Raw genomic sequence first — 12,681 nt, 5'->3', positions numbered from 1 at the left:
TATGACAATAGAAGCATCGCCCCCTTCTTGCTCTGGCAAACTGGAGGACTAGCTGGGCGTGGTGGCAAGGGGTTTCTTAGGGCATGCCCTAGGAGTATGACAATAGAAGCATCGCCCCCTTCTTGCTCTGGCAAACTGGAGGACTAGCTGGGCGTGGTGGTGCAATCCCCTAAACTCTGTCAGAATCCCCTTCTTGTTGGCAAACTGGAGGACTAGCTGGGTGTGGTGGTGCAATCCCTTGAACTCTGTCAGAATGCACAACGGAAATGAAGACAACTGCTGTAGAGAGCAAAACGCTGAACTCTGTCAGAATGCACAACGGAAATGAAGACAACTGCTGTAGAGAGCAAAACGCAGATGAGAGGGAGAGAGAAGTTGTGTAACTCTGCTACAAGACAGTATGGGAGGACTAGGGCCATTTTATATGGCCCCAGGTCGGCCAGCCCATAAACAGCTGACAGCAGCATAGATGCTCACGACCAACAACCGATGCTCATGACTAGGTAAAAAACAAGTCGGCCAGGTAAACATCCTTCTGTGGAAACCCAATCTCGCCAAGCAACCTCTGCAGCCACACCACCTCACAAGCAGCAGCACAAGCAGCCGGGTACTCTACCTTTGTAGACGACAAGGCAATAGTTGGCTGCCTCTTGCTGCTCCATGAAGCAGCTCGAGCCGAGGGTAAATCCGTAGCTTGATGTAGATCTCCTCGTGTCTGGATCTCCTCCCTAATCTGAGTCAATCTAGCCTTGGAGTTAGACTCGGTCCTTCGTTTCCCCTCTAGTGTCGTAGAAGAGTCCAAGATCCTTCGTACCCTACAGATACCGCAAGATTCGCAATCCTGCGTCCCAATGAGTCTTCAAAGGCGTCTGCATGAACGAGCTCAACAGCCCCATAGGAAAGCTCAAGTCCAATCTGGTGTTCAGCAACTAGATCAATGAATCAACAAGCTTTCGATACAGAGCGGCATCAAGTGGCTCACAAGGATCATTCACTGTAAGCTTCGTGTTCGGGTCCATCGGTGACGTGATAGGCTTGCAGTTCTCCATCCCAAAGGCCTCAAGTAACTCATGAACATACTGCTGCTGAGAGATAAAGAACCCCCTCTGGGTCTGCCAAATCTCCAATTCCAAGAAGAAGTGGAGTAAGCCTAAGTCGGTCATCTCAAACTCCTTTGACAAGGCAGCCTTCGTCACTGCTATGTGCTCCACATGACCGCCAGTGAGAATGAGGTCATCCACATAAAGGATGATCAACGTGACCAAACCGTGTTCCCGAAGAGATACAAGTTAGGATCTGCAACAACTGATCTTTGAAATTCAGTCCGTAGAAAGAAGGAATCAATCTTCTGGTTCCAAGCCCTGGGAGTCTGCTTAAGACCATACAAGGCCTTCCGTAACCTGTAAACCATCCCCTTTGATCCTAGAACCTCAAAGCCTGGAGGCTGCTCAACGTACACCTCGTCTTGCAAGTCACCACTAAGGAACGTGGATTTTACATCCATTTGATATACGGGCCACCGTTGAGAAGAGGCAAGGGCTAGAATAGTCCGAATCGTGGTCATCCTTGCTGCCGGTGCAAAGGTATCCTCATAGTCGATGCCAGGCCGCTGAGCATAACCGTTAGCCACAAGTCTGGCTTTGTGTCAAAAGATAGTTTACCTATAAGAGCTCCGCTAAATGACTTTTGTCACGAACTCTATGCAATCTTCGAGGTCCGTCCTCTGCGGTCCACTCGAAGGGAAACTCCGTAACACCCGACTCTCAAAGGGTGTCTAACAACCACATGGGTACTGGAACAGAACGCAGAGCCTCCTGTTGCTGCTGGGGCTCATCTCCAGCCACGGGCTCAACCTCTACAACTGATTGAGGCTGTCTAGCTGGAACAATAGACTGGGAATCATCATCAGACTCATCTGGGTCTCCAAGAAGTGGCGGTTCATCAACAGTGGAAGCTAGAACATGCTCATCAAAAACAACATCTCTATTGACAACAACCTCGTTTCGCTCCGGGCCATACAACTTGTATACTTTGGAAAGAGAGTTATATCCCACAAATACAAGCTTCTGGGACTTCGAGTCAAGCTTCCCCCTCTGCTTCTTTGGAATGTGAACATAGGCATCACTCCCAAACACACGAAAATGGGAGACATCTGGTTTCCTGCCAAAATAAGCCTCAAAGGGAGTCATCTTTGATACTAAAGTCGTTGGAGATCGGTTGAGGATATGGACAGCCATAGCCATAGCCTCTCCCCAAAGTGGACGAGGAAGATCACGATGCTCCAACATCGTCCTTGCCATCTCCACCAAAGTCCGGTTCTTAAGCTCAACCACTCCATTCTCTGAAGGCGAACCTGTATTGGTGAGCTCCCGCTTGATGCCATGTTCCGCACAAAACCGCACAAACGCATTGGAAGAAAACTCTACTCTTTTATCAGCCTGAAGAGTCTTTATCTGCAATCCAGACTCTTTCTCCACCATCACATGCCACACCTTGAACCGAGCAAAAGCTCGGTCCTTCTGGGAAAGGAAATAAACCCACGTGAATTTGCTACAATCATCAAGCAGCAGCATAAAATACAAAGAACCTCCCAAGGATGGGGTTTGCATAGGTCCACACAAGTTAGTGTGTACCAACTCCAAAGGTTTCGAAGCCCGCCTAGAAGCCTGCTTCGGAAAAGGCTCACTGTGCTGCTTACCACGAATGCAAGAACTACAGTGTCCCTGCCTGTTGCCAACATCTGGCAAGCCATCCACCATCTGGTCCCAGAAAGCCCGCTGTAGCGCATCCACATTCAAGTGGCCAAAATGGAAGTGCCACAAGTCACCGATCTGTGTCACCATTTGGTCCATCTCCATTTCTGGAGCCACTTCTATGGGAATGTCACTCCATAGAGCAGCGAGATTTGTACCATGTTCACATGTGGCCAGGCCATTGCCCCATGTGAAAGGGTTAGTCATTTGGTGTCACATGGACGGGAACCAGTTGTGTGCCACCCGTGTGATCAGTATTGTGCCATATGGACGGGAGCCTGTTTGCTGCCACTCGTGTATGACCAGGATTGTGTCTTATCCATGGGACTGTCACTCCATGGTAGGATTGATATTTGTGCCAACCTTGTTTATGGGATTGTCACTCCATAGAAAGGCCTGTGCCAGGACTTGTGTTTTGCCTATGGGACAGGACTTCACATTTTTGTCGCGCCAGTTTTGTGCCCGACAAGAAATCTTTGTACAAGTTTCATGAAAGGGAGATTTCATCCATTACATGTGCACAAGCATTTATGTTTGCATGCATAAACTTGTTTTCGCATGACTTGTTCTCGTGTGTTTGGGACGGGTTTGTCCGCGACCTTAAGCAGCGGTTTCTACCGCCCCACTACCTTGAGCGACTCGAAGACGAGTTCTGGGGAGCGCGTCAGAACACGCAACCAGTCCTTCAGTTTGCAATAGAATTTCGACTTTATGTCTGCAATTAGGCTTATCTGATACGAACAAGAAAGGGCAGTTTTTATATGGCCATGACACGCAAATCCAATGGGAGGTGCGTATGTTTAGGCCAGCCACTTTTGAAGACGCACTCTCGCTTGCGAAGAGTGCAGAAATGAAACACAATGGTGGCAAGCCCAAGACTTCCCAGTCGGCTTCTCCCAGGGCTACCGCCTCGGGGGGCAAAAGCTAGAACCAGACTGGGTCTTCCCCAGGTCAGAGCCCGGGAGCCTCTAGCTCCAAGAACTCGAACAGTGCGTCTAAGCTTACTGCAGACCAAAAAGCGGAGGCAGGCAAGAGAGGTGGCAAGTTGAGTGTTGAGGAGCTTTCCTAGTACAAGAAGGAGGGTAGATGTTTCTTTTGTCATACAAAAGGACATACTTCTCGGGATTGTCCGAAGAAGCCTCCAAAGCCCGCCCGCCGCCGCCGCCTCCACAGCTTCCGTGGTGAGCTCAGCTCCCACACAGATCCCAGCGGCTACCCCTAGTTCTTCAAACCTAGGTGCTTAAGTTGGAGCAATTATTAGCCGGGAGCTCGAAGATAAGCAGAAGGGCGCCCATGACCAGGAGTATGAGCGCAACGAATTGCTCAAGTCCTTTGGCTACATAGGTGGCCAGAGAGTCGTTGTCTTGTTTGATAGCGGCAGCACGGAGGATGTGGTCACGGAACAGGCCGCTAGGCGTGACCGTTTCGATTTGACTTCGGTGGACAAACAAGTTGAGGGTTTTAGTATAGGCATGACAACGAGTGTCAAGTATGAAGCTCGAGGTGCTAAGTTAGTGATTCAGGACGACAGAGAGTTTGTGCATGATTTTATGGTTGCCCCTCTTGTAGGAGCAGACATAATGGCTTCACAAGTTTCTTCCTGATGTCAAGTGGGACAAGCACACGTTCCAGATCAATCGGAATGTGTCAAACGCCCCAGAGACCATTAAGTGTGAGCCAGGAATTCTGAACTTTCCGCTCATAAGCCACTTATAGTAGGCTAAGCGAGTAGTCAGGAAAGGCGCACAGTGTGTGATGATTTACATCCAGACAGCCCAGACGATGGCCAGTGCTTTTGAGAAGTACTCGGTTCTCCATGAAAAGTTCCAAAAGATTTTTATTCGGGACAGTCTCCCTCCCGAGCTCCCTCTGTCCAGACCGGAGGACCACAAGATAGACCTCCTCCCAGGCTCGGAACCCCCGAGCAAGTTTCCGTATCGCCTTTCCAAGGCAATGGAATCGGAGTTGGACCGCCAACTCCAAGAATTGTCGCAATCTGGCTTCATCCGTCCCAGTGTGTCGCCATTTGCAGCACCGATCTTATTTGTCAAGAAGAAAGACCCGTTTGTGTGGCCAGAGAGTCGTTGTCTTGTTTGACAGCGGCATCACGGAGGATGTGGTCACGGAACAGGCCGCTAGGCGTGACTGTTTCGATTTGACTTCGGTGGACAAACAGGTTGAGGGTTTTAGCACAGGCATGACAACGAGCGTCAAGTATGAAGCTCTAGGTGCTAAGTTAGTGATTCATGACAGAGTTTGTGCGTGATTTTATGGTTGCCCCTCTTGTAGGAGCAGACATAATTTTGGGACAACCTCCCTCCCGAGCTCCCCCCGTCCAGACTGGAGGACCACAAGATAGACCTCCTCCCAGGCTCGGAACCCCCGAGCAAGTTTCCGTATCGCCTTTCCAAGGCAATGGAATCGGAGTTAGACCGCCAACTCCAAGAATTGTCGCAATCTGGCTTCATCCGTCCCAGCGTGTCGCCATTTGCAGCACCTATCTTATTTGTCAAGAAGAAAGATGGGTCTTCCCGTTTGTGTGTCGATTATCATGCACTCAACAAGCTAACTATCAAGAGCAGATTCCCGATGCCTCGAATTGACTATATTCTCGAGAGGCTGAATGGAGCAAAGGTGTTCTCGAAACTTGATTTGAAGAGTGGGTACCACCAGGTGCGGATTGTGGAGGGGGACATCCCCAAGACAGCCTTCCGTACAGAACGGGCCCACTATGAATTTGTGGTCATGCCATTTGGCTTGACGAACACCCCAGCTACATTTAACCGCATGATGATGCGTGTTTTTCGGGATTTGATTGGAAAGTGTGTGTTCATATTTTTGGACGACATACTAGTATTTTCAGCGACGGTTGAACAGCATGACGTTGATGTGGAGAAAGTCCTTAAGTTGCTGGAAAGCAATGAGCTCTACGTCAATGAAAAGAAGTCGGAATTTTATGTGTTCCAGGTGCATTACTTGGGATATATAATTAGTGCTGAAGGCATTCGACATGATCCGGCTAAAGTGGCCGAGATTGTCAACTGGGAAGTATCTTAGACAGCCTATGACATTAGATCTTTTGTGGGTATATACCAGGCATACTCCACTCACATCGACAAGTTTTCTGACCTCTCGGCAGATCTCACTGATCTGCTAAAGGGAGTGAAGACAAGAAGGCAAAAGACTCGAATGACTCCACGAGCGTTGGAGACATTCCAGAACCTCAAGGTGGCTTTGTCAGTAGCGCCTTGTTTAGCACTTGCCTCGTGGGACGACCCATTTTAGGTGATCACCGATGCAAGTAACATCGCTACTGGAGGTGTATTGCAACAGAATGGTCATCCAGTAGCTTACATGTCTCGTAAGTTACTGCCCACCAAGAACTACTCAGTCTATGACCGTGAACTCCTAGCAATTATACAGGCCTTGAAACATTGGAAACATTTTCTGTATGGCCGTGACTTCGAGGTTCGCACTGACCATCAGGCATTACGCTGGATTCAGACAATGCCAAGTGTACAGTGGAGTGATTGACAACACTGCTGGAGTTAGATATTCCAACAATTCGGTGGTATGATTGAGTACCTTCCAGGAAAGGCCAATCCAATGGCCGACGCTTTGAGTAGGAAGGGACAAGTGTCTATGATTCAGACCACTAGACTTGACCTTGTTGGTACAGGACTAGAGGACATGAAGCACACGTACGCGGATTCTGAGGAATTCGGTACTCAGTGGGAACAGGCATTGGATGCCACAAGACCATGCCACTTTTTGATACGCGATGGTTGGCTTTTCTACAAAGGCCGACTAAGTGTCATGAAGTTGTTCAGGGCAGCTCTTCTCCATGATGCCCATGACGCCATTACAGGTGGTCATAGGGGCATGAATTCGACTCTAGAGAAATTAGAACGGCAATACTATTGGCCAAAGATGAGGCGTGATGTGTTTACATATGTACAACGCTGTGACATTTGTCAAAAGGTGAAAGCGCCTTGTGGAAAGAAGATAGTGTTGTTACAGCCCTTGCCAATTCTTGAGGGTCCTTTCCAGGACATTTCGATGGACTTTGTCATAAATCTGCCACCTAGTCCGAGTAAGCGTAATACGCAGTGCTTAACTATTGTTGATAGGTTTAGCAAATTTGTTATGCTTATTCCTTGCAGGGCCAATGTGACCGCCGAGGATGTTGCCCAGTTGTTCATTCGGCATTGGTACCCGATTGGCGGGACTCCTAGAACCATAGTGTCAGACCGAGATGCCAAGTTTACCAGTCATTTTTGGAGGGCATTGTTTGATAATTTTGGTACTAAGTTGAATTTTTCCAGTGCATTCCACCCACAGACAGACGGCCAGACAGAGATATACAACCAGTTGGCCTTTGATGTGTTGAAGTGTTATGTCCACGATTAGCAAAGTAAGTGGAAATCATATTTGCCTTTAGTTCAAGCTGTTTTGAATGACTCTTTTTCTTCAGCTATTGGTAGGACTCCATGTGAGGCAGCGTTTGGAAGACCTTTCCAGTCGTTGTTGACCAGGGCCTCGTCTTCAGTACCAGAGGCGAACAGAGTGACGGAGTCTTACCAGGAGATTTTAGAGTCAGTAAAAGACAGATTGGCTAAAGGGCAAGAGGCCTACACTCGACAAGCCAATAAAGACCGAAGGGATGTGAAGTTTTCGGAAGGGGATTGGGTGTATCTTTGGATTATGAAGCAAAGATTGAAACAGGTGGGCAAACGATGCCCAAAGTTGTCTTTCAGGAGCTTCGGACCTTTTCCCATGAGGAAAAAGATTAACGAGGTGTCTATGCAATTAAAGCTACCTCCGAGTTGGACTATGCACAATGTATTTCATGTCAGTTGGTTAAAGCCATATGCAGGTCCAACCCCTTCAGAGGTCAAAGACGAAGCGGAACTAGACATTGTTGATGAAGCCGAAGTTATGGTTTCAGAACAGATTCTTCTGCACCGTTTCAAGCATGGCTCAGGCTGAAGACTACGACAGTTCCTTACAAAGTTTCAGGACCGGGGAACCCATGAAGCGGTATGGCTTGACAAAGAGTTTTTCGAAGACTATCCGGCGTTATTGACGGATTATTTGGAGGCTATGCAGCGTCCGTCAAGTTAAGCAGAAGGGGATGTCACGTGCATCCCGCACTTGGATGCCACGTAGACATTTCTGTATAGAAGGTGCAGGACTCCCAAATACCCTTTGAAGGCCTCCCACCGCGTATGATGTATTTGCTTTATTGAATGAATAGACTGACAGATTGCTGACTGTAAATAACCAGGACTGAATTGCGTTGGATACGTTCCCTTGGCTGAGATAGAATTCAGCCTAAAGATAGTCCGTTGATCTACACTTTCCACCCTGCTTGGCCCCTTCTTGGCTTGTTCTAGCCCTTGGACTTCAGCACTTGTGGAGAGAATAAGATGATTTATGTCTATGCTGCCCATCGCTTATATATGCCCCACATATGCTGGTTGGTTTGCTAAAGCTGCTGTCGGCCTGCTCATGACTGGGTAATTCATCATTTAATGAAGGGCTTTTAACACTCACGAGCATCTGCTGCTGGCTGACAGCTTCTAGGCTGGCTAACAAGGCTTCTTGGAGCTTCTTAGGGCTGTCCCAAGTGCTAAGGCTGGCCTAAGACCTTGTCTTTGCCTTGGTGGCTCTTGGACAAGCCTTCCATGGCTGTCCATGAGACATACTCCTATAGAATCCATCTCCTTACCTAATTTGGTGCCTGTGCATCTGGCCGGAAGCCTAATAAATGCCCGGTACACCTTACATCATTCCAAAGGGTTCTAGATGTGTGGCACATGCACATGCTTCATGTGCGGGACATGCACACCTGACCATGAACCTCTACAATGGATCCTTGGCGGTGTTGCCCCGGACAAGGGCCCACAAAGGGCTAGTTACCACTCTAAGACTTGCACGTGCTGTATAGATATGGCCATGTGGCATCCAAGTGTAGGGTGCATGTGACAGGTGGAGGTTCACGTGGGGATGTCTGGGCAACAATTATGGCGGTAGAGATAGGTGCACTACTGTAGAGATAGGTGCACTGCTGGAAGTGTACTGCCTCTTAGAGTATTGATGCTTGGGATATCCCAGCGTATGGTAAAAGAAACACCGATGTTCTAGTCGATAGTGTTGTAACTTTGCTGGAGACAATCTTCCTCTTGTTATGCCCTAACTTGCCTTTTGGTGTAGGATCGGTCCTCTATAGTTGAGCTCCCTTGGATGTGGAGAAGTGGGTCTCCCTAGTTTTGTGCCTTATTACTCCCATTTGGGGTGGACTTGTGCTATGTACCTAGAAACTAATCTACGGATTAGGAATCTAACCCAATGGGGTTAGGGGGCCTTGGGATTAGGGATTAGCAAGGAGATACTTGGCTATCCTTCTTGGGCTCTTCATCCTTGTCTTTGTCGTTGCTGGAGGATCTAATCCAACGGGGTTAAGGGGTCTCGGGATTAGGAATTAGCGGGTAGATACTTGGCTAGCCTTCCTAGACTCTTCATCCTTGTCTTTGTCTTTGCTAGAGGAGCCTTCTTCTTTTTCCTTCTTCATATTTGTGACCTAAATTTATCTTTTAATACCGTTCTATTCTTTCGTCTTTGTTTACATGGTTTTAATGTGACTACATTTTGGATGATGTTTTGTGGAACTTGAATTGAGAGCCTTGAAAATTGATTTGCACTCTTTGTGCTCACATTTTGTAGAGGGACACATCGGGATTATCTGTGGAGAACAATGAGTTGAAGCTTCGACTCCAGTCGATGGAGCAACAAGCTCAACTTCGTGAGGGTAAGCTTACGGCAGTTTGCATCTATTTAATAAAGAGTAGAAATGAGAGTTGTACTTGTTAATTCACCTGAAATAAAAGAAAATTCTATTAATGTCTAACAAAGGAACACAAGGGTCTATGAGACAATGGTAATACTTACATTTAATATGCATAGTAGCATGTAGCATGAAAACATCAAAACAAAAAACTGAAAGCGAGAGTTATTTTTTCACGTTAAGAGCTAATAATTAAGAGAGAGAGAGAGAGAGAAAGAAAGAAAGATATATTAAGCGTCTACTAAAGACCCAATGGGCCTATGAGACCAAAGTGGTACAATAATGTCCATGGCATATCTCATCATGGAATGGAAAATAAAACAGAATGAAAACATAAATATAGCTATCTCACTGGGTTGATACAAAACTGTCCATGGAAACTCGTCATGGAATACTAAGAACATAAAAACATGGGAGCAACATCAGCTCCGAGTAGATGGTATACCACTCTCGAAAATGTCAAGCATGGGGTTGAAGAGTATGGCCGAGAGGTCTCCCTCAGCTATGTCATGTGGAAAGATAGCTCGAGGGCGGTGGAGCGTGTCTTGGATCTGGAGTTGATGAGGTGATCGTGGCCGATGGGGGGGTCGAGGGCATCGGGCACGTTGGAGTGCAGAGGCTCGGTCCGAGGTAACTCCTCTCGGGTGGGGTAGGTCCAGAGCAGCTCGTGGAGGGTCCACAAGATCCACTATGTCGGTGTCCTCCACCTCCTAGGTCCGGAAGAAATTGGTGATGGTTGGCTGCCGAGGGAGGAGGCGGGGTGGTTGGGGCCTGTCTCAAGGTGTCCCTGTGTCTGCGGAGCTCAAGCAGGAAGAGGCCCACGCAATGCTGGTCCTGGAAGTCAATGATCTTGGAGAGTGGACCGAATCCCTCACGAAATAGACAGTGAAACCTCTCACGGATCTCATAGTATACTGGGCAGTAGCATATGTAATGCTCCTCCGTCTCAACCTCTGTGTGGCATAGTCGGCAGATCCTCTCCTCTTTGGGTGTCTGTACGAGCTTCCTGGCTCTAAAGATGCGCTCAGCTCAACGTGTCTCCACTCTGAGGCGGTGGGAAGAAACCTGTAACTGGCCAATCGCAATCCGCATGGCATGGGACATGTGAACACTCAAGTAGCCCGGCTGCTGGATGAATCCATCCTCAGTGAGTGTGAGGAAGTGGTCTTTGTAAAAGTGCATCTTCGTGGGGAGCTCTGGGGGTGATCCATGTGCAATGTGTGTAGAGGCTAAGAAGATCTGACCGGATAACCCGGTTGGTATCCTCGTGAGACAACCGAAAAAAGGGGAGTCCAAACTGTACTGAAGGGGTGGTAGGCGGTCCATGCAGAGCCCATATACTGAGAACCAAGTGGAAACTAGTGCATACCATACTCCAGAGTGCCCCTCAAGTGCTAGTTGTCTGGAGGACTCTAGGGCAAGCCTCGGGTACCTGTGGGGATCCATGTGACTGATGCGATGAAGGTACGTGACTGTATGGAAGAGTGCCTCCACTACCATCGGGGCTGCAGCAAACTCTGCCTGGATAATCTGGTATGGGACTCATGGTTTGCTGCGGATCATGTTAAAATATTGCATCTTCTTAATGCTGTCGTGGAGGTCCTGTCGGCCTGTTTCTACAGCCGACCTGCTTCATGCACAAGTATATAAGAGTTGCTCTCTTTTATTCATTCAATCATCTTACATTGCCCTATTTGCTGGCTCTTGTACTCGGTAACCTCAAGCTAATAAAGCTCTTGTTCTTGCTTGCAATCTTTCTCTCTCTCATGTTTATTCCGCTTGTGCACATTCTTTCATGGTATCATACGCTTAGGCTCCGGCTGTTGCACAAAATCTGCTCTCTGTCTCTCTCCTTCTTCAACTATGCCTTGCGTTTTTTGCTTCCCTAGATTCTCCAAGCTGTAGATACTTCAACAGTGGCTGCGTTTTCTTCATTGGCTGTGTTTTTTGATCTACAAGCCCTCCTATTGCTGTCGGCCAGCCCCCAGGCTGCGTTTTCTTCTACAGAGGCAAGTGGAGGAGTTCTCGCTGCAAATTCAGTAAGGGCATGAATTTTGTGGCAGGTTCTTGAAGGATATTTTTTGCTTGACAAGTGGCACATCAGCTCTTCTCCCTCCAAGATCCCCTCCCCCTTCCGGTAGGAGGTTCCTGGTGGTGTGTTTTGGGTTTCTTTTGGTGCTGTCCAGCCTGCATCTTTAGAGGGGGCTACTAGTCCCTAGTTGGATCCTGTGGAAAGGTGCTTGAGAGAGCATGTGGATTGCTTAGCTACAGAGGTTGTTTGAGACATAGCTTCTTTGAGGCAGACATGGGTCCCCCCTGCACGAACAAGGAGGACAAGCTCAGTGGTTCAAACTATGATCACTGGAAGCTACAGATGAAGGTCTGGTTCACACACAAGGGACTCTGGGAGATTGTTCAGGGCCACGAACGAAAGCCCGAACGCCCTACCAGCTCTAGGAAGTGGACTCAAGACCAGGAGGATGCCTTTCTCACAGAACTTTTAGCTTGGGAGAATCAAGACTCAAAAGCTCACTCTGCACTTGTACGAGCCATCTCACCAGAGGTCTCCCCCGCCGGGCAAACATTGGATTGTGCTGCTTCTTTTTGGAGAAAGCTGATAGATCTATATGCACGGGACTCTACAATGCGGTCTGTCAACCTATTGGGTTAGCTCTTTTCTCTGGAGTTTACAGCAGGGACTTCCATGCAGTCGTTTGTGATGAAGGTTAAGGTAATCCATGACCAATTAGTGGCAATGGGTACTGCCCTGACCTCTTCTCAGTTAGTTGCTCTCCTCCTCATCAGGCTTCCTGCAGATTATGACATGAAGCTTTGCGGGTTCAGATCACAACACGTTCCCTCGAGTTTGATGATTTGTGTACTCTCCTCTTGGAAGAGGAATCCATCCTAGTTCCACAAGGACAGTTGAAAGTTTCATCGTCTATTGGACCTGATCAAGCACTCGCGACGGTGCAGAAGAAAGTTCGGAGTCGGTGTTACAAGTGTGGTAAGAAAGGCCACCTGTCAAAGGATTGTCAGTCAAAGGACAAAGGCAAAGCCAAGGACAAGGGCAAGTCTTCA

At 48.1% G+C, this 12,681-nt stretch overlaps 1 protein-coding gene across 1 annotated transcript in view; it reads left to right on the top strand.

The window, feature by feature from the left end:
* Window positions 1-12,681, top strand: part of LOC147607289 (transcription factor RF2b-like) — a 48,106-nt gene that overhangs the window by 11,322 nt on the left and 24,103 nt on the right. Inside the window, exon 3 of the mRNA XM_086790733.1 lies at window positions 9,480-9,564. Within this exon, the coding sequence (XP_086646859.1) occupies window positions 9,480-9,564 (85 nt within the window). The remainder of the gene's footprint in view (window positions 1-9,479; window positions 9,565-12,681) is intronic.

The sequence above is a fragment of the Cibotium barometz genome, chromosome 55 (genome assembly GCF_041138505.1).
Source record: "Cibotium barometz isolate CiBa-2024 chromosome 55, ASM4113850v1, whole genome shotgun sequence".
Classification (NCBI taxonomy): domain Eukaryota; kingdom Viridiplantae; phylum Streptophyta; class Polypodiopsida; order Cyatheales; family Cibotiaceae; genus Cibotium; species Cibotium barometz.
The sequence above is the reverse complement of the archived record's forward strand: the minus strand, read 5'-3'. Positions and strand labels throughout refer to the sequence as shown.